Here is a 20,811-nt window from a genome sequence, read left to right as displayed (position 1 = left end):
ATATAACATGATTTATATAATTGTGTCAACAAAAATATTTATTTCAACGTTTAGACATACATGTTTATTTCTAATAAAAAAAAAAATTTAGACTTTAAAAAAAAAAAACTAAACTCAGCACATAAAATTTACTCTAATTTTCACAATCACTAACAATATAATCTTTATCATTTCTTAAATAATACTCTCAAATTTATACTGACATATACTATCATATTTATCTCTTAAACACATATAATTCATTAAAATTAGCACTTAAATATATCCATCACCACACTATATCGAATGTAAAATGTTATCACTTTAACTACTAAATTACTAAATTATTTAATTGTGATTATTAAAAAAACTTTAACCACTAACCATTATGACCCTAACCTCATTTCTTAGTTCAAGAAATAACGTGTTTTTATTGAATGACGTAGAAAAAACACACATATTTGATTACATATATTATTCATATTCTACGAGATGGAGACAAATTATATAAGGTTATAAATTAAATAACTGTACGCATTATTTTGTCTGTCTCGCTTTCTCTAAATAAACTTATTTCATTTGAATGTCATGTCTTTAAGGTACGATCTAAAAATTAATCGGAGCACCATGTCTTACTTTTCTCTTTCATGTGCTTCGCCTCGGAGGGGACGCAACGACGGACTTCAATGGTAGGCTCGATCACAGGTACCGTTTTTAGAAGAAAAAAAAATCTATATAGGTTATGTTAGACCCCTTTAAATTACCTTTCTCTCGAATCTCAAAAGAAAAAGGTAGACAAGAAAACTATCATTTCGAAAGTTATATCGTCTTTAAGATTATGAATCAAAAATAGAGTTCTCTAACATGAACCATTTATTTGGCACGTACAAGTTTTAGATTAGTACGTATTAGGACATATTAATCTAATTGACTTCAAGAGTCATCATTTTAGTTTATTTCTAAAAAAATAATAATAATAATAATAAATATTTATTTTTAATTAATGTTCGGTGCTTGATTATGTTTGGGAAAGGGTATTGGTGTTATGTCCCACACACCCATCTAAATGGATAGTCTTTACTAGAAAATAGTTTGGCATTTGATGTTTGAAAGAATTGTTACACGTGTGTTATGAGTTCAAAACTATTTTTCTCTTGTGATTATCTAGCATGTGTCTGAATAAGGGACTAACCATATTCCTTGCTTAAAAATGACTCTAGACGTCCATTAAGTTTAGACAGTGTTGAGAAAAAAAAGACACGAACGCTTCTCGAGCACTAAGAGAACACAAATATGAAGTAAAAAATTCACATGTTGCTTGATTATAATCAAGACTATAGATCCTTAGTAGAAAATAATTCAAGTGTAAGAAAATTTATGTTGAAAATTTCAGAGTATTAGAGCCTTATTTATGACACTACAAAAATCGAGTAAACAGTAAACACATGAGGAGAAGTCGTATCGACAGAGGTCTAGTCAATGAAGCGTGGGTGGCTAAATTTCCTAATAGCCATGTGCATGTTTTGAATCCTGAAATATTTGATCATTATCCGATCAGGTTAAATTGGGATAAGGAGGAAAGGGTCAAAAGACCATTCAAGTTTTTCAACTTCTTGATGGAGGATAGCATGTCTATACATATTCTCGAGGACGTCTAGGCCACTCAAATTGATGAGACCTTGATGTTTCTGGTTTGTGAGAAACTCAAACTTCTCAAAATACATCTATAGAAGTTTAATTGTATCAAGTTCAACAATATTTGAAGAGGTTCAGAAACAAATTCTTAGCATCAATGATCCTAGTGATCTTGTTGATTTGGAAATGACTTTGCTAGCTGAATTCAGGGTTTTGAGCTCTTATGAGGAAAACTTTGCTAGACAAAAATCAAGCCAGAATTGGCTCTTATTGGGTATAAAAATACGGTGTTCTTCATTAAGAAATGTTCAGCTAGGAATTAAAGTGTTGGAACGGTGTATCAAGTGTGATTTGGTGTTGTAAAGGCACGTTGTTCTGGTATGTCTCGTGGTTTGAGGGAACCTACATTCTTACTAGATATGAATCGGGAAACATCAAAGTTAGAAGAGAACAATAATTGCTAGTGTGTGGGATGTCAAGGAGGGCCATTGTAATGATATGTTAAGGCTCATTCCTGAGGGGTAAGAATTATTGATGTTGTTAATCGTGTATCCTTTCTTGATAGAGCCGATGTGCATAAATGGAAGGGTGAAACTAATAGAAAATTCATCTTATCATGACAATGTATATGCTCTAGTGGACAGATTGTTGAGTGGTATCATAGTGTGTGGTTTTCTAAGCTGGTTTTTATAGGAAGGCTAATGACAAGGATTGACAATATCGAATACAAGTAGTGTTTTGTGTATTAATTGTGAAGAAACAATTCCTCACTTATTTGGTAACTGTACTCTTTGGAGGAAGTTTGCCAACAAATTCAGTTTACAAAGTTTCCTTGATAAGTGATGCATTTTCGAGGCACTTTTAGAAAACACTCTTTTTTAGTGTCATAACTAGAGTTCAATTACTCCAAAAATTATAAACTCAGTTGTATCGTACTCTTAAAATTAATCTTGATATTATAAAAAAAAATTCTAAATTTCTCTACGTTATGTCACAAATTTTATTTCAAATTATAAACTTTAATATCATAAGTCACCCTTCTATAGACTTTCTAAATATCTCTATAGAATTTCTAAATATTTCTATTATCAATGCCTTTACACTTTTACTTTTAGACTTTATAATAATACTAATAAATACTAATTAATAATAATAAAAATATTTATAATGAATAAAATAATAATAATAATAATATTTAATAAAAAATAATTAAAATAATTAATAATAATAATAATAAATTTTAATAAATAATAAATAAATAATAATAAAAATAATAGTATTAATAATAATAAATATTAATAATAATTAAATATTAATTAATAATAATATAAACTTTGTAATCATCCTTACTTTATAAACATCCTTCATACATAACCAAAAAATGATATAATTAATAATTAATAATAAGAATAAATAAATAATAATAATAATAAATAAATAAATAATAATAAATAAATAGTAATAATAATAATACTAATAAATTTTTATGATTAATCAATAATAATTATAAATAATAATAATAATAATTAATAATAATATAAATAAATAATAATAAATACTAATAATCATAATAATATAAAAAATAATAAATTATAATAATAATAATAATAATTAATAAAAAATAATAATAATAATTAATAAAAAAAATAATAATAATAAGAATTAATCATTAATAATAAATAAATAATAAGAATTAATCAATAATAAGAATTAATAATAATAATAATAATTAATTAATTATAATAATTTATAAATAATAATAATTAATAAATAATAATAAAAATATTTCATAATAATAATTAGTAATTAATAATAATAATAATAATAATAAATACTTATATATAAGAATGATAAATAATAATCATAATTATTAATAAATCATAATTTTAATAAATAATAACTAATAATTAATAATTATTAATTAATAATTGATAATTAATAATTAATAATTAATAATTGATAATTGATAATTGATAATTGATAATTAATAATTAATAATTAATAATTAATAATTAATAATTAATAATTATTAATTATTAATTTATAATTAATAATTGATAATTGATAATTGATAATTGATAATTGATAATTAATAATTAATAATTAATAATTTATAATTAATAATTAATTATTAATGATTAATAATAAATTATATAAATAATAATAATAAATAATAAAATAAAAATATATAATATATAATAATAAATAATTTATAATAATAACAATAATTAATAATTAATAATTATTTAATTAATAATAATAATAAATACTAATAAATAATAATAATAATATTTAATAATAATAATAATAAAAATAGTAAATAATAATAATAAAAATAAAAAAAAATAAAGAATAATAATTAATAAATAATAACAATGATAATAATAATTAAAAAATAATTAATAATAAATAATTATTATAATAATAAATAAAAATAATCTAAACTTTCTATATTATCTTCGATATTGTTTTCCATATTGTTAAGAAGGCATTTTTTCTTCTCTTGAACCCTTAAAAAAATAATAAAACAATAATTAAAAATTAATAATAATAAATAATATTAATAATAATAAATAATATTAATAATAATAATTTCTAAATAATCATAATTAATTAATAATAATAATAATATATAAATAAATTATAATTATTAATAAAAATGAAAAATTATAATAATAAAAATAAATAATAATAAATAAATAATAATAATTAATAATATTAATTAATTAATAAAGATATTAATAATTATTATAATAAATAATAATTATAATAAATAATAATTATAATAAATAATAATAAATGATAATAATTAATAATAAATAATAAAATAAATATTAATTAATTAATAATAATAATAAATACTAATCAAAATAAATAATTATCATAATAAATAATGATAAATAATAATAATAATATTCATAAATAAAAAATAATAATAGAAATAATAAATAATAATTAAAAAATAATAATATATCATATATAATAAAATAAATATTAATTAATTAATAATAATAATAAATACTAATCAAAATAAATAATTATCATAATAAATAATGATAAATAATAATAATAATATTCATAAATAAAAAATAATAATAGAAATAATAAATAATAATTAAAAAATAATAATATATCATATATAATAATGATAAATAATAATAATAATATTCATAAATAAAAAATAATAATAGAAATAATAAATAATAATTAAAAAATAATAATATATCATATATAATAATAATAAATAATAACAATAAATAATAATAATAATAATAATAATAAATAAATAATAATATTATATCGATAATAATAATTAATAATAAATAATAATTATAATAAATAATAATTGCAATAATAATGAATAATTATTATTATTATTAAATAATAATAATAATAATTAATAATTGATAATTTATAATAAATTATAAATAATAAATAATAAATAATAATAATAATAATAATAATAATAAATTATAAATAATAAATAATAATAATAAATAATAAATATTATATAATAATAAATAAATATTAATTATAATATATAATAATTATAAATAATAATATTAAGAAGAATTAATAATTAATATTAATAATAAATAATATTAATTAATAAATAAATAATTATTATTATGAATGAAAATTAATAAATAATAAATAATAATAAATTTTAAATTATAATTAATAATTAATAATTAATAAATAGTTATAATAAATAATAATAATAAATAAAAATTAATAATATATAGTAATGAGAAAAAAGATGTGATAGATTTTTTAATTGTTTATAATTTTAATTTAAGTTTTGATATAAAAAAAAATTGTATGTAACAAAAGTTCAACTATTTTATTAAATTGATTGCAAATTATATGTGCATTAATTCTAATTTATTTTAAAGCAATAATTTTTTTTTTTCATAAAATATTTATGAAAATAAACTAAGTTTTTTAAATTTTGAAATGTGATCTGAAAAAAATAAATAAAATAAATAATATAGATAGAAGGTGAGAAGGGTTTAATCAAAAAAAATAAAAAGATGAGAATATAAATGGAGGGATTAATTTTTTAAAAAAAAATTATGATATTCATAAATCCTGGACAGATTTATATTTTCTCCAGATTTTTGAAATTTTGAAACCTAAATAAATAGTTAAAATAATAATAATATAAGATTTTAAACATTACTGTTGGTTTCTTGCAATTTTATTTTTTTCTTTTGAATTTTTTATTTTTGAATATTTTGGTATGCATAATGTTTATTTATTAATGATTTTTTTTAATCACTTTATATTTTATAATGGTTAAATTGGTGTAAAAATAAAATCATTCAAATTATTAGTGAAAGTCTTTGATTTACTATATTGATTTGTTGTTATATTGTAAAGATTATTACCATTTTATATAATTTATAAATTTATTTTCAGTTAATGTTTTTCAGAATTTTTTTCTTACTTCTGATCCAATTTATAGGAAGCATTAATTGGAAATTAAACCCTTGGAACAATTTTTGGGTAGAGTTATCTTAATTATTTTTTTAATTCTCGGATTGTTTTTCAATTTTCCTTCTTTGATATTTTGTATAGAATAATATAAACAACTAATCCATAAATAACATTAACATAATATTTTATCGGCTAACCATTTGACAATATATCTTTATCATATTAATTTTGTTTAGGAAGAAAGACATTTTAGTATCATTTCTATAAAAAAAAATAGACATTTTATTTTGTTGTTTAAAAATACTATTAAGTATATGTGTTTACTCTTGACCGAATTTTTGGTGACTAGCATTAACATTAACATGCACTAGTGTCGCATTTTTAAGTCAAGAGTAATTAAAAAAAAATGTAAAATATTTTTCGATTCAAATAAATAATATTTGAATGTATTTTATTAATATTTCTACATTCTTTTCTTGATATTTTGTTACATCTTCTTAACCTCTCTAGCCTGAACTTTTAGAATCCCAACTACAACATTTTTCTCTCAAATCAAGAACGAGCGACATCAACCATATTTTCAAGTTGCAATTTGATTACTAATTGCGACACTGTTAAGGTATTTACTATTTCTCTTAATGAAATCGTTACTAAACACTTTATGGTATATATATAGGAAATCCAAATTTACAACAATTAAGCAAATCCATAACAATTTTGACTTCTCTACCCATTGAAATTATCGAAATCTAGTGGCTCATTCCCTTAATACCTATTTTTATTGATTATAAAAAAAAGAAATTTTGTCTTAAAAAAATGTGTTTGACTATTTGAGAGAGAATATATACATTCACAATGTAAGAATTGGTGGTCAAATTATTGCTTGAGAAATATGTTTGATGACGCTCGTTCTTGATTTGAAAAAAGAAGGTTGTACTTGAAATTTCTAAAAGTTTAGGTTTAGGGAAGATGTAACGAGGCGTGAGAAAATGAATGAAGAAATGATAATAAAAATTGTCAAATGATTATTTATTTTGGAATTGAAAAATATTTTACAAAAGATTTAATAAATTGTCACGTTCACCGAAAATTTAGTAAGAGGTGTATGTACTTTTAAAACACGAAATAAAGTGTTTATTTTTTAGAACACGTAGTACTCAAATGTCTTTATCACAAACTTTTATATAATAAAAATTATTGTTTTCATTATATATTAAATTTAAACAATTTGATATTGACTCATAACAATAGAGTATAAAAAAGTCGTTGGAACAACATTTGGTGTAACGTCAAAAGTCTAACTATGGCGTATCTTGAGTTTGTCTTCATTCTAATATATAGTAATGTCAAAGTTAAAAACATGTTTCATCGGTCTATTAGTTTCATTAGTTGAATTAGATATAAAAAAAATTAAACATTATGAAGAGTTTTTTCCATAATAAAGTTTTACTTTTTGTACAACGTATGTCAATGTCCTTATATCAACAAAACGTTATGTGTTGACAATACATGAATAGTTTTCATGTACGGCATTGCTAGGGACGGATCTATGTAGAGAGTCACCTTAAAAAAAAGTCTTTGACAGTTCAAATTTGACAATACCCGCTATTTTTAAAAAATAAATAAATACAATTCACTGTTTGTTTATCTAATTATTAAAAAAATTGCAAATCTTACATTTATTCACTCGTTTTATTTAGAATTGAATCGTTATTTTTTTTAAGCCTACCCCAAATGTTTGTAAGTCCATCCCAACCTTAAATCTTGGGTTTGTCTTTGCATTGCTACAATATATTCGCTAAGATGATTTCATATGATTTTTGTTTAAAAATGTAAAGATTTCATCAAATATCTCGTTTTTTGGATAGAGCAATATTCATAGTGGAATTCGTATAGATAATATATAAATGAAAAATGTCGTATTATGGTAAGTCGTTGTTATATATGTCACGAGCAGGTGAAATTGAAAACTCATTTACGCATTATCGAGATGGTTAGTATCACGAGTATTTTGTGAAGTATTATTTGGATTCACTATGTGTTACTCGAGTCTTTAGTTAGTTACTAGAAAATTTGAATTGAAGCGGCTAATACGTGAGATCTACATATTTGAGTTACCATCCAATTATTTTCAGATTAACTATCTAGTTGGAGAAAAATTATCGAACATGTAATAATTGTTATCGTCTAATTTATATATCAATCATAATAATATTATTATAATATTCTGATAAGTCAATAAAATTGGTTAGAGAGTTAATCGAACGAACATAGGGCAACATTATTATATCATTTTAAAATTAATATTTTTAAACTAATTAAGAATTTTAAAATTCATCAAGAAAATAATTCTCAAATAAAAATAAAGTGAATTAAGCAAAAGATAGAAAAATAATCTCTTAGGCCTTGTTCAGATTGGGGTTTTAAAAAAACCTAGAGAGTGAAAAAAAATAATGATTGGTGATATTTTGAGGAGATAGTGATTGTTTTTGATAAAAAAAATTAAAGAGTATTGATATATATAAATAAAATAAAAAAATAATAATTTAAAATATATGGTGTTTTAGTATTTTGATTAATTAAATGAGTGATGTGATTGCTAAGAAGTTATAGATTGAAAATTTGATTTTGAATGAATTTTTTAAAAATTAAAAGGAAACAAGGCCTTAGTTTTTTTATTTTATTTTAATTATATATATATATGTTTAGAATTAATGAAATTATGAACAAATTAGAAATTTTAATTATATATATATATATGTGTGTTTAGAATTAATGAAATTATGTATTATTTGAAATTGTGAACTAACAATCAATCACACCTTTGAATAAGGATCGAAAAAAGAAGAAATAACCGTAAACATTGGAAAGAGGAAGAAGAAGAAGAGAGATTGATCAATGGATTCCGTTATTTCTCTCTCACTCTTCCTCCTCCTCCTCCTCCCTCTTCATCTTCTCATAACCGCCGACGCAACCGCAACCGCCACCGCCGCGTTCAATCTGTCCACCATAACCTTCAAACAAGGTTTCTCAACTCTCTTCAGCGATTTCAACATTCTCCGATCTCCCGACGATACATCCGTCTCTCTTCTCCTCAATCGCTATTCAGGTAACACAAATCTCTCATCTCAATCAATGATCAAACGATTGTTCTAAATTTGATAATAAGATCTCAAAATTATACAGGATCTGGTTTCATATCCTCCGATTACTACAACTACGGCCTGTTTAGCGCGAGTATTAAGTTGCCGGCGAATTACTCCGCAGGAATCGTCGTCGCACTTTATGTAAGCATTTGTTTATGTTGATCTGTTTGAAACTGAATCGATCTTGTGAAAAACATTCTATATAATTGCGTTGATTGTTTGATTGGTTGATTGATTGATTGATTTCAGACATCGAATGTAGATGCATTTGAGAAAAGTCATGATGAATTGGATATTGAGTTTCTTGGCAATGTTAAAGGGAAGCCATGGAAATTTCAGACGAATATGTACGGTAATGGCAGTACTAGCCGGGGAAGGGAAGAGAGATACAATCTCTGGTTTGATCCAGCCCTTGATTTTCATCGATACACCATCATTTGGACCGAGAAAATCATCATGTATGTTCTAAACCCTTTCTTTTTCTTTTCTACTTTTCAAAATTCAAATTACATGATAAAAACAGGGGAAGAGGGGAAGAAGATAAAGAGACCATGAACATGAATAAAAACAAATTTTATAAAATATATATATATATATATATTGGTGTTTAATATTTGACCGGAATATATAATCAAATTCTTTACTTTTGGTTTTCGAATTCAATATTAAACCAAATTAAATTTAAATACGGTATTTGATTTCATTTTTGAGTTGGGTCAACTCAAAAATTAAATCAAAACTTGAATTATTTTTTGTTATTTATTTTAATATATTTTATTATAATGTATTGTATATAAATAAATAATTATATATAATTTATTATATAATATATTAACAAAATCAAATTCGATTTTTAAATTCAGTAATACAATTGAAGAATGGAAGAAATTTGAATAACTCAAAATAAACCAAATGAAATCTTACTGTCAACCTATGTAGTTTGACTAGTAATTAATTTCTTACAGTTTTGAAACCCATTAAATAAATTATATTTGATTATAGTAAATTAAAATTATTCTCAGCTGTGTTTTTTTTTTATCTTATTTAATGCAAATTTTGACTACTGTTTTTAAATTCTAAAGTTAAATAAGGATGCAAATTAAAAAGGTTTCATATTTTAGTATTTACATTAGAAAAATAAGGATTTTATCTTTCTCCTAAATCAAAGATTATTACTTGAATATTGTTTTATAACTCATAGTTTTTTCCTTTTAACTTTTTTTTTCTTTTTCTGTTTTGACCCACTTTTAATATTTTAGAAATCATTTTGAGACCACTTTTGATATTTTAGAAATCACCTTTCTCATTTTGTTTTTTAGTTTAATTTATCTTAATAGATTAAAATAATTTTTTTGTTTTAATAATTTTTTTTAAATAATTATATTTTTAGTCACATACATTCAAATAATTAATTTTTTTAATAAAAAAAATACTTGGTTGATTTTTTTATTATTTCATCAACTAATCATCATACATCCCTTTATCATAATTTTCATATATATCAAAATATCATATATATATATATATATATATATATATATATATATATATTTAAATTTCTTTGTTCATTAATTTTTATCTATTTTACACAAATAAGACATGTTTTAATAATCCAAACCAAACAATTTATTTAAATATAATTACCCAAATAAATAAACAAACAAGCTCAAATTTATTATTTGTTCTACCTGCCAAACATTTTGATATTGAAATTTCAACAATTTTATTGACAAATTTAACTACTCTTCTTACATACACCCTCAACCAACAAATGAATAGATATATTATTTTATTTGTCTTAATCGTTCATAACAAGGGAATAAAATTGCACTTATTATAGAAGTTTTAATGAACATTTTATAAATAAAATGTTAAATATAGAAAACTAAAATGACCACGAAAGTCATGATTTTACTTTTATTCTTGTCACTTTAATATATAACTTCTATAAAAAAAAACTAAATAATTATAAATTTAGGATTAGTATTATCCAGGTGAAGTTAAATCTTTGAAATTTGATTTTAATTATTATATATATAGTTTCAATCTCTATAGTTTGACTAGTAATGATGGAAAACTATTCTCATTAGTCGCATTTTTAGCTTATTTAATTCAAATTTTGACTACTTTTTATATGGATGCAAATTAAAATGTTTTTACTATTTTAGTGTTTACGTTAGAAATTTCAGGATTTTATCTTTCTCCTAAGCCAAAGATTATTATTTGATTTTTTTTATGAAACACATATGTCACTTGATCGGTTATCTTTTTATTTTAACTATTTTAATTGATTAGAATATTTTATTTTAATAATGTTTTTAAATATATATTTATATATTAGTCATACATTCAAATAATTATTTTTTTTAATAAAAAAAATACTTGGGACTGGTTGATTTTTTATTATTTCATCAACTAATCATACATCCCCTTATCAATAACATATTCAAGTAATCAACTTAATATATCAAAAATGTTATAGTATCTTTTTTTAAATTTCTTTGTTCATTAATTTTGATATATTTTATCCAAATAAGAAAGTTTTTAATAATCCAAACCAAAACAAATTATTTTAAAATATCCAAATAACCCATAAACAAACAAGCTCAAATTTATTCTTTGTTCTACTTTCCAAAACATTTTGTATATTGAAATTTTAACAATTTTATTAACAAATTTGACTAAGGGAGGCTCTTCTCACACACACCCCAACTAACAAATAAATTTACATTATTTGATTTGTAATTATCACTCATAACAAAGGAATAAAATTGAACTTATTATAGAAGCTTTAATCAACCTTTCATATATTTTTTTTTTTTGTAAATGTTGTGGTGAACTTAAAAAAATTGGGTGGGCTTAAGAATTACGGAAAAATATGGATAAAACGAAGGCATATTGTATCCATTTTTAATAATTCAACCTATAATGAATTAAATTGAAAAAATAAATTATGATATCATATCACATTTCTACTATAAACAAAAATTGGATCCTAACATAAATTCATCTATGCACCACAGCCTAATTTTCACTTTCATTTAAGGTGATAGAATCGTAACCTCTAATCTCTTAAGTAGAGAATTATTCTTATTACTTAACTTAGATCATGTTATCTTAACTCAGTAACTCAAATGAGAATAATTTCTATGAAATCGAATGTCATTACTATAGGTTATGCTAATTTCTTATATTGAAAATGAGTTTGTGTAAATGTGATTATGATATTTCTTGTTTCAGATTCTACGTTGATGAAGTTCCAATAAGAGAAATAGTAAGAAATGAAGCAATGGGTTCAGATTATCCATCAAAACCCATGTCACTTTATTCCACAATATGGGACGGTTCAACATGGGCTACACAAGGTGGTCGTTATCACGTCAACTACCGTTTCCAACCTTTCACAGCCGAATTCAAAGACCTAGTCCTTCTCGGCTGCCCAGTTAACCCTTCAATCGTCTCCATCACCACTTCCACTTCCAACAACTGTTCAGACAAGATCGCCGACCTCGAGGCTAACCCATTAACGGTCATAACCGTCGAGGGAAGAAAATCGATGAGGTGGTTTAGGAGAAAGTTTATGTATTATTCATATTGTTATGATACAGTTAGGTATCCTACTCCGCCGCCTGAATGTGTGATCGTTATGGAAGAACAGAATTTGTTTAAGGAAACGGGTAGACTTAAGAATATTAGATTTGTTCAACATAGGAATCATCGGAGTATGCGTAAGAGGAGTTCTAGGGTTCGTCGGAAGGAGTCTTTACGCCGACGGAAGGAAACAACCCTTTCACAGGTTGTAGAACCGAAGAAGATCCCTTCACTGGTCGTAGAAGTACTAGAACCGAAGGACACCCCTTCACCGGCTGTAGAACCGAAGGAGACCCCTTCACCGGCCGTGGAACCGAAGGAGATCCCTTCACCGGCCGTGGAACCGAAGGAGACTACTCCACCGCCGCCACCACACCGGAGGAGGTTCCGGCCGGCACCGCCAGAAGCAACTGCCAGTGGATTTTTGTAGGTTCAAATTTTTTGTTTTTTTTTGTGTCTATTATGGATTATGAGGGGTTTACTGTTATCTAGTCAACTTTTTTTTTTTAGAAATATATTAAATTTACATACAAATTAACTGATTTTGAGTTTAAAATGGATGTAATTAAAAGTGAACAAACGGTTAAAATTAAAATTGATGTGTGTTTTTTTTCAATTTGTATTATAATCAAAACTAAATTTATCAAATTCATATTATAAACCATTTTATCATGATATAGATTAGAATGAATATGATTTGAATATTCCAAATTAAAGAAAATATTTATATATTTTTTTCGTGTCAACTTGAAATTATAATAAAAATAATTATAATTTATTTATTAATTTTATTTGTATTTAATTAAAAATGAAAAAATGAATTAATTATATTATATATATAAGTTTATATTTATTTTTATATATATAAGAAAATAAAATTATAATTTAATTAAAGATATTCTTTTAATAATTCATTCAAAATTTTAATATTATTTAAACTCTTTATTTGTATACGTTGTTTACAAAGAATGAACCGTTGTGATAATTTGGTAAGATCAGATAGAAATAATAATTAAAAATAATAATATTTTAATTTAAATTATATTGAATTAGTTGGATTATTCAAATCAATCCAAATTAAACTCGATTTGAATTTAATCCATAATGAAATAGTTAATACAATTTAATTTAATATTTTTTATCTAATTACTTAATTTTTGATTTATTTTATTATATAATATTTAATATTTTAATTATAAAAAAATATTAAATTTCTAATGTTATAATTAATTTTATTTATTACTTTCCAATATTTTAATTAATTAAAATTTGAAAGTAAAAATAAATGAATTTAAAAAATAAACAAATAAATAAAATATTTACTAAGTGCAAAAATAAAAAATATATATATTAGATTGAGGTAAAATATAATTTAAAGAAAAATATATTTTTATTTGAATAATTTTGTTACCATGCAAATTTAATTCTGAACTCAATTAGATTCCATCTTAATCCAAATGAATATACTTAGTAGATATAAATTTATTATTTTTATCTTTAAATTGAATTCTTTTAAATAATAACTTAGAAAAAAAAAATATTTTGGGCCTATTGAGTTTGTTAAATTAATTAATTTATTTTTGAATGGGTTGTCCAAGAGGACCTACAAATTACACAGAGACAGCTCTGCTAAGCCCACAACAAAAACAAAAACAAAAACATCACCTTTATAATTATTTTTATTCATAATTCTTCTTTTATTTTTATTTTTCAAGCCCTGAGTAACTCTAATAATATATTTTACTAATAAATAAGAATTTAACAAATAAGCCATACATCTTTAAGGCAAACAAGAATATAAGATATATGGATGAATCATATTAAACACATCTCACAATTGGTTGATGTCCGAATTTACATTTTTGTTGGAGAGTTCTCAAAAAAAAATTCTTTTTACAGTATAGTTAGAATTAAGGTAACTTTGAATTTTTTTTTTTTTTTTTTAAATTGAGAGTTTATTTAAAATTGTTAACTAAGTGAACTCAAAAATTTTAGAATTTATTTGAAATTGTAACAGTTTAATTTTAAAAAATATTAATTATATATTATTATTATTTATATATATAATTAAGTATTTTATATTTAATCAGTTTAAAAAATTTATATATTTAAATATAAAATTAATAATAAATAAATAAGACTATAAACAAATTATTCTTATAAAATTAATTATATTAATTAATTTTATTTTATTTTTAAAATTTTAAATATAAATTTATTTTTAAAATGTAAAGTCGAATTAAATCGTAAAATCAAAATTATTTATATACTCGTAAAATTTTATTATCGTAAATTTAAAATCATAAGAGTTTACATATTAAGAATTTACTTAAAACCGACTTATTAAACTCATGTGAAATCGTAAAATCTTAAAATTTTAAAAATTAACTCAAGATTTTAAGCTCTTGTCAAAATAATTAAGAATTATGAGGTGATTTATCAATCTTTTATTATTAAATCTCGATTTATATATATATATAAAAACATGTGTTCCAATAGCTGATTTTTGTAGACATGTCTATAATTCAAAATGAAGTAAATAAAGATAATCATAGTTATTTATAAATGAGTATTTTATCACTATTACAATCATTTTATATTGATAAAACAAAAAATGAAAGTAATTTTGTTTTGATATGAAATATGTCATAAAAAATTATAAAAATTTAATTAAAAAGTGAAAGAAGAAAATCAAGTGACTAAAAATTATTTAAATAAATTTTATTTAGCAAACATGATTGAATTTGTTTTTTAACCCAAAAAAAAAGTAATAATAAAAAAATAACAAATAAGCTAAATTTCTTAATATGTGAGATATTTTAAATTAATTTAAAATTATCCAAACAACCCAAATTTCACAATAACATCTTTCAAATAATAGAACATACAAAGCCCAAATTATTATTATTATTTGGGTGTACCCATCAAACTTTTGCTCAAATCAATAATGAAATTGCTCTATTTTTAAATGGAGCATAACAACCATCAAACAGGGCAAAACAGCCTAATTTTCTTAAAATTCCATTTGCTAGCACTAACCATTCTCAATCAATCTAAAAATAGGAGAATTTTCTAAATAGAGTCACCAAAGTAAGTTATCAAACAACTAAACCATGAAATTGAATGGACAGTCTTATGTTCATCACATTATAAAAAAAAACATGTCAGCTAAGGTCTTAGGAAGAATCTATACATATAGAAAAACAATGCAAGTATACCCCCACAAATTCTCACTATTACTAGCAGAGACACCTTAAGCAGCCCGGTCTCCAACAAGTAGGGCATTTAAACGTGCAGTTAACGCATAAACTCGGGCATTTAATCGTGCAGTTGAAGCATAAGCTCGAGCATTTCGGGTACTTACAGTTACATTTTGGCCATCCACAAGGCCATTTTGGGAATTTCAGTTGACAACAGCAGCTCAACTTAAGGCACTTTGGAAATTTTGGTTTCCAAAGCTTAATCTTACAGCTGCAGCTGCAGAAGCAGCACCATTTTTTGTTCTTACACTTATTTTTCTGAATATTAAGACCTTGTTTGGACTTTCGAAGATGAGTTTCTGTCGTTACGTTTTCCATTTCTGCCATGAACTTGCAAAGATGGCGAATGTAATCCGGGTATAGCTCCAAGTTGCAGTGACCACCTCCTTTTATCCATAAGGGCTCATATGGGTCGCGAGATAATGACCATAGTCCATCGCCATGTAACCAGTTCACTACATCATCTTCTGTACCCTGCTCATAGATGATAAATTCAAACTTATAAAAATATTTGTTTTCTCATTTTGCTTCTATAAATTGGATTTGAGTTTGAGTACTCACATGTATCACCAATACAGGGCACTTCACTTTCTGAATTTTGTAAATATTCTGTATTAACATGGCAAGAACATATAAAGATTAGCTCAACAAGTCATTGAATCGAATGGTTTTCGAACACTAGGAGCTTGTTTAATGTATTTTTCTCTTTAAAATAACATGATAGAAAAGAAGAAGAAAAACTTATTTGATGAAAAATTGGATTATTTGGACTAAATTCATTGCCTTGTTTCATCATCATTATATATTTATAGTCCTAATGTCATTTTATCTAAACAACTCAATTTTCAATAACCCAAGATTGAACAATCAACAAATAACCCTTCATCAAACAAAACACAAAACATAGTACTACATAAGATAGGACATAGTTTGTACCTTATAAATGTCGAAGCAAAACGAGAACTTGACATGGCAGACTACACGAAGACCAGAAAGGATGCCACTGTGAAGAACAACGCCTCTCAATCTTGGCAACTTAGCAGCTAAATGCAATGTTGGTCCACTTCCAACAGATTGTCCATAAAGAATTATGTCTTCCTGACTTATTCCGTAATCAGTTTCCAAGCATTCGTATACTGCTTCTATGTCGGCATAAGTATCCACTTCGCTCGGCTTCATTTATATAAAAAATAAATCAAAGTTCAATTTCAATGCAACAAATGTAACAATAAATGCAATTAGAACTAATAACAAGAGAGTATAGTAACTGAAAGATTACAAAAATAAAATTACCTTTCCTGTTGAAGCTCCATACCCAGAATAATCATATCTGCATCATAATTTGGAGAGATCTCATGAATTGTTAATTCACTTAAAAGTTGATTATTGAGATTATTTGAAAACAATCTTTTATCCAATCAATCAATAATTTTCAATAACAAAATTCAAATAATCATCAACCAAATTACCTTAGGTCGTAAACATTAAAAACTCAGCTTTTTCCTCATATTTCTTTTCAACTAACAAATATTAATTGAAATAATTTACTTTTGCATCAAACAAGATTTCTTTCCAAAAAAAAAAATCGATAAAAATCTCAAATAACCCAAAATCAAACCAACTCCAATATCAAACATAGCCTAGAAACCATGTTAATTTTAAAAATATATAAAATATTATAAAAATAAAGTAAAATTATTTTATTATCAATGATTTAAATGAAATGATAAAAAACAAGTGATGTGACATATTGATGTGGGTTAACTCAACATCATATCAATCCATCATCAATTCCTTTATCAAATCATTAATTAAAAATATCAAAATATCCTTATCTCCAAATTTAAATTGATTAAACTCAAACAATCATATTACAAAACCCATAAATCTATATAAACATAACAATATCAATAAAGTAAAGTAAATATCTATGAATAATAATAATAATAATAATGTCAGACCAATGTCAGGATTTGCCCATTAACATATACAAGAAGATGAAAAAGGTACAAAAACAAATAAATATTTCAGAGTCTTCAGACAACACTTCTCTTTTATAAAAAAAAAAATTATAAAAATACAAAAATAAATAGACAAAATTCAAGATCTGGGTTTTTTTTTATTTAAAAAAATCACTGTATCTGAATTGACATGAAGAAAAAAACAAATTTGCCAAACTGTAAAAAAAAAAAATCAGTCAAGTTCCAAGATAACATGCATATGAACAAAGTAAAAAAAAAAATTACCCTTTGTGTTATGTATCCAAAGTGAAGTATATCAAAAAGGTAAATTTTAAACTAATAAGGAAAAAGGAAATTAACCCATCAACAATTAATAAGATAGGTAAATAATAAATGTAAAAAAATAAAAAATTTACTAACCCAATTAAATTAACTCTTAGATTTGCCTTAAGTTGAACAAACAGGTCATAAAGTTGACCAAGATCAGCTGCATTTCCATGAGAATACACAACGGTTAGTCTTGCGTACGGATTTCGAAGATAAAACGCCACTATTTGATTTCCTCTCTTAGTATTCAACATAAGAACATCTAATAGGTTTCCGTCGTCTCCGATCGGAACAGTCGCCGGAGATGTGGTTGAAACCGCCGTAAAGCTGCCGTCTTCATGTTTTTTTACGGCGTATGTCGCCGGATTTGGTGGGAAAAATGCAAACTTTGCTGCAAGATGAGATATGAGACAACCCATTGTCGCCGGTCGCCGACTCTCCGGGGAGAGAGGGTATAGATCATGAATGCATATGCATATTGAGATTATTACAAGTGGGTTTTAGAGATCATGCGTGTGATTTATCTTGGGATTTTGTTTTTGGGAAAAGGGTTTTTAGTAAAGAATGTAGAGAGAGAAAGAAGAGAGAGAGATAAGAAAGAAGGTAAAATTTATGGGGTTCGGAAGACTGGAAATGTCTTTCTAAATTGGTGAAAGTTTGAGTTAAGTATGAACAGAGATTGATGACGATTAGGTCTTGTTTGAGATTGATTCATTCATTAATGGTTAATCTAGGGCACAGTTATTAGGGTTATTTGAGGATATTTTTGGAATTTTTTGAAAAAAAATAAAAAAACTTGTTAAATGAGAAAGTATGTTATTTGGGTTTTTTATATGTTAAATGAATAATTTGATTTGATGGAATAATTAGAATGATAATGATTTGTTATAGAGATAATTTGTAAAAAATTGGATAAAATCCAAAAAAATCTCAAAAAATCTCGGATCAAACTAGCTCTAGATTACTTATTTATTTTATCATCAAGTAAAAAGTAAAATAATATAGATATTTGAGTCATTTAATAAGAAAATTTTAAATAAATAAATAAACTAGTTTTAGGGTTAGAGCTAGTTTGGTGTTGCTTTTGAATATTTTTAAAAAATTGATGAAAAAATAAATTATTTGGGATTTAGTCGATTTAATTATTATATTTTTTATATATTAAATTTAATTTTATAAAATTAAAATAATAATGTATATTTTAATTTATAAATTAAGTGATTTAATTATTGTAAAATTATATGTTGGATAAATGATTTTAAATAAAAATCAAACGACCTTTAAGATTGGTTTGTTTCCGTTTATTTAAATAAATTAATTGTATAACGGTCTTATTTAATTTTGGTTATTTAAATAAGTTAATGTGATTAAATTTTATTTTATTCTCTTCTTGAACATTATTATATCACTTTATTCATTAAACTAAAATAATAAATTAAATATTATTTAAAAATTATATTTTAAAAAATTATAAAAAAAATTATATATTTAAAATCATCACCAATTATTATTTGTTAAATAATTTAAGTTATTTAAATAAATTGAATCCGTCAAATATAATTTATTAACATAAATATTAAAATACATTTTATTTTCTTTAAAATAAATTCATTATATATCAATCGTTTTACCTAAGCAATTTACAAATAAGTTGATTGTGAACTAATCTAAAAACCTTTTGATGTGGTTTTTGAAATTTTATCATATTATTAGAATTATAACAATTAAATATATTTATTTTATTTTTATAAAATTCAAATTTTAAATATAACAAAAATATTATAATAATTCAAACTCTCAAATAACTAGTAAAACAAGCTCTAAGAACTGAGGGACACAAATATGTAATATATAAATCTTGTTTGATTGAGGGTAATAAATAATTAGCATATTTATCTAAAGTTGTTCAAATCTGAATTATTTCTTCATTAATTTCTCTTTTAAATTTTATATATATCTAATACATATATATAATGTGTTGAGTGTGTGAGAGAGAGGTAATGAGTGTTATTGTTGGTTTGTTTGAACAAATATTATTTGTCAGATAGTAGGAAGTAGAACAGATGGGGACTCAAATGTCTCACTCTCTCTCCCATTATATTAATTTAATATTTATTTTTTCTTACAAATAATTATTACTATTCCTATCATCATTATATATATATATACTATTTTAATTTTTTAAGTTATTTAGAAATATCATCCATTATAGATTTTTAAAAAGTGATTTTTTTAACACAAATCATAAAGTTTTAATATATAATATATAATAATAAAAAAATAAAGTGGTGTGATAGCTTTGGGTAAGTCTAACAAAAATTGATTAAGACCAAAATTGTTGTTAAACAAAGTTGACGGAAAAGTAAAACCCATTCTAAACTATAAACACATAATTGTATATAAAGAATTTTTATTTAAAATTTATTGTCATAGACTTTTTATATAAATAATTCCAATCTAATTAAATATTAT

General features: G+C 23.1%; 3 protein-coding genes across 3 annotated transcripts; 2 read left to right on the top strand and 1 right to left on the bottom strand.

Moving 5' to 3' along the window:
• The first annotated feature begins 8,952 nt into the window (after nt 1–8,952).
• LOC124918370 (probable xyloglucan endotransglucosylase/hydrolase protein 30) lies at nt 8,953–9,755 on the top strand. The gene is made up of 3 exons (XM_047458545.1): nt 8,953–9,163; nt 9,241–9,341; nt 9,450–9,755. The coding sequence occupies exons 1-3, from the start codon at nt 8,953–8,955 to the stop codon at nt 9,753–9,755; spliced, it is 618 nt and encodes a 205-aa protein (XP_047314501.1).
• A 2,687-nt stretch (nt 9,756–12,442) lies between these two features.
• LOC124918368 (probable xyloglucan endotransglucosylase/hydrolase protein 30) lies at nt 12,443–13,221 on the top strand. The gene has a single exon (XM_047458544.1). It carries the CDS (start codon nt 12,490–12,492, stop codon nt 13,219–13,221), a length of 732 nt encoding a protein of 243 aa, XP_047314500.1. The 5' UTR covers nt 12,443–12,489.
• A 2,639-nt stretch (nt 13,222–15,860) lies between these two features.
• LOC124918367 (alpha/beta hydrolase domain-containing protein 17B-like) lies at nt 15,861–18,776 on the bottom strand. The gene is made up of 5 exons (XM_047458543.1): nt 18,433–18,776; nt 17,345–17,381; nt 16,988–17,224; nt 16,613–16,660; nt 15,861–16,525 (listed from the first exon to the last, which is right to left on the bottom strand). The coding sequence occupies exons 1-5, from the start codon at nt 18,756–18,758 to the stop codon at nt 16,031–16,033; spliced, it is 1,143 nt and encodes a 380-aa protein (XP_047314499.1). The 5' UTR covers nt 18,759–18,776; the 3' UTR covers nt 15,861–16,030.
• Between the last annotated feature and the right edge of the window lie 2,035 nt (nt 18,777–20,811).

Source organism: Impatiens glandulifera, unplaced genomic scaffold (assembly GCF_907164915.1).
Source record: "Impatiens glandulifera unplaced genomic scaffold, dImpGla2.1, whole genome shotgun sequence".
In the NCBI taxonomy this organism is placed as follows: Eukaryota; Viridiplantae; Streptophyta; class Magnoliopsida; order Ericales; family Balsaminaceae; genus Impatiens; species Impatiens glandulifera.
This window is presented reverse-complemented; position numbering and strand designations above follow the sequence as displayed.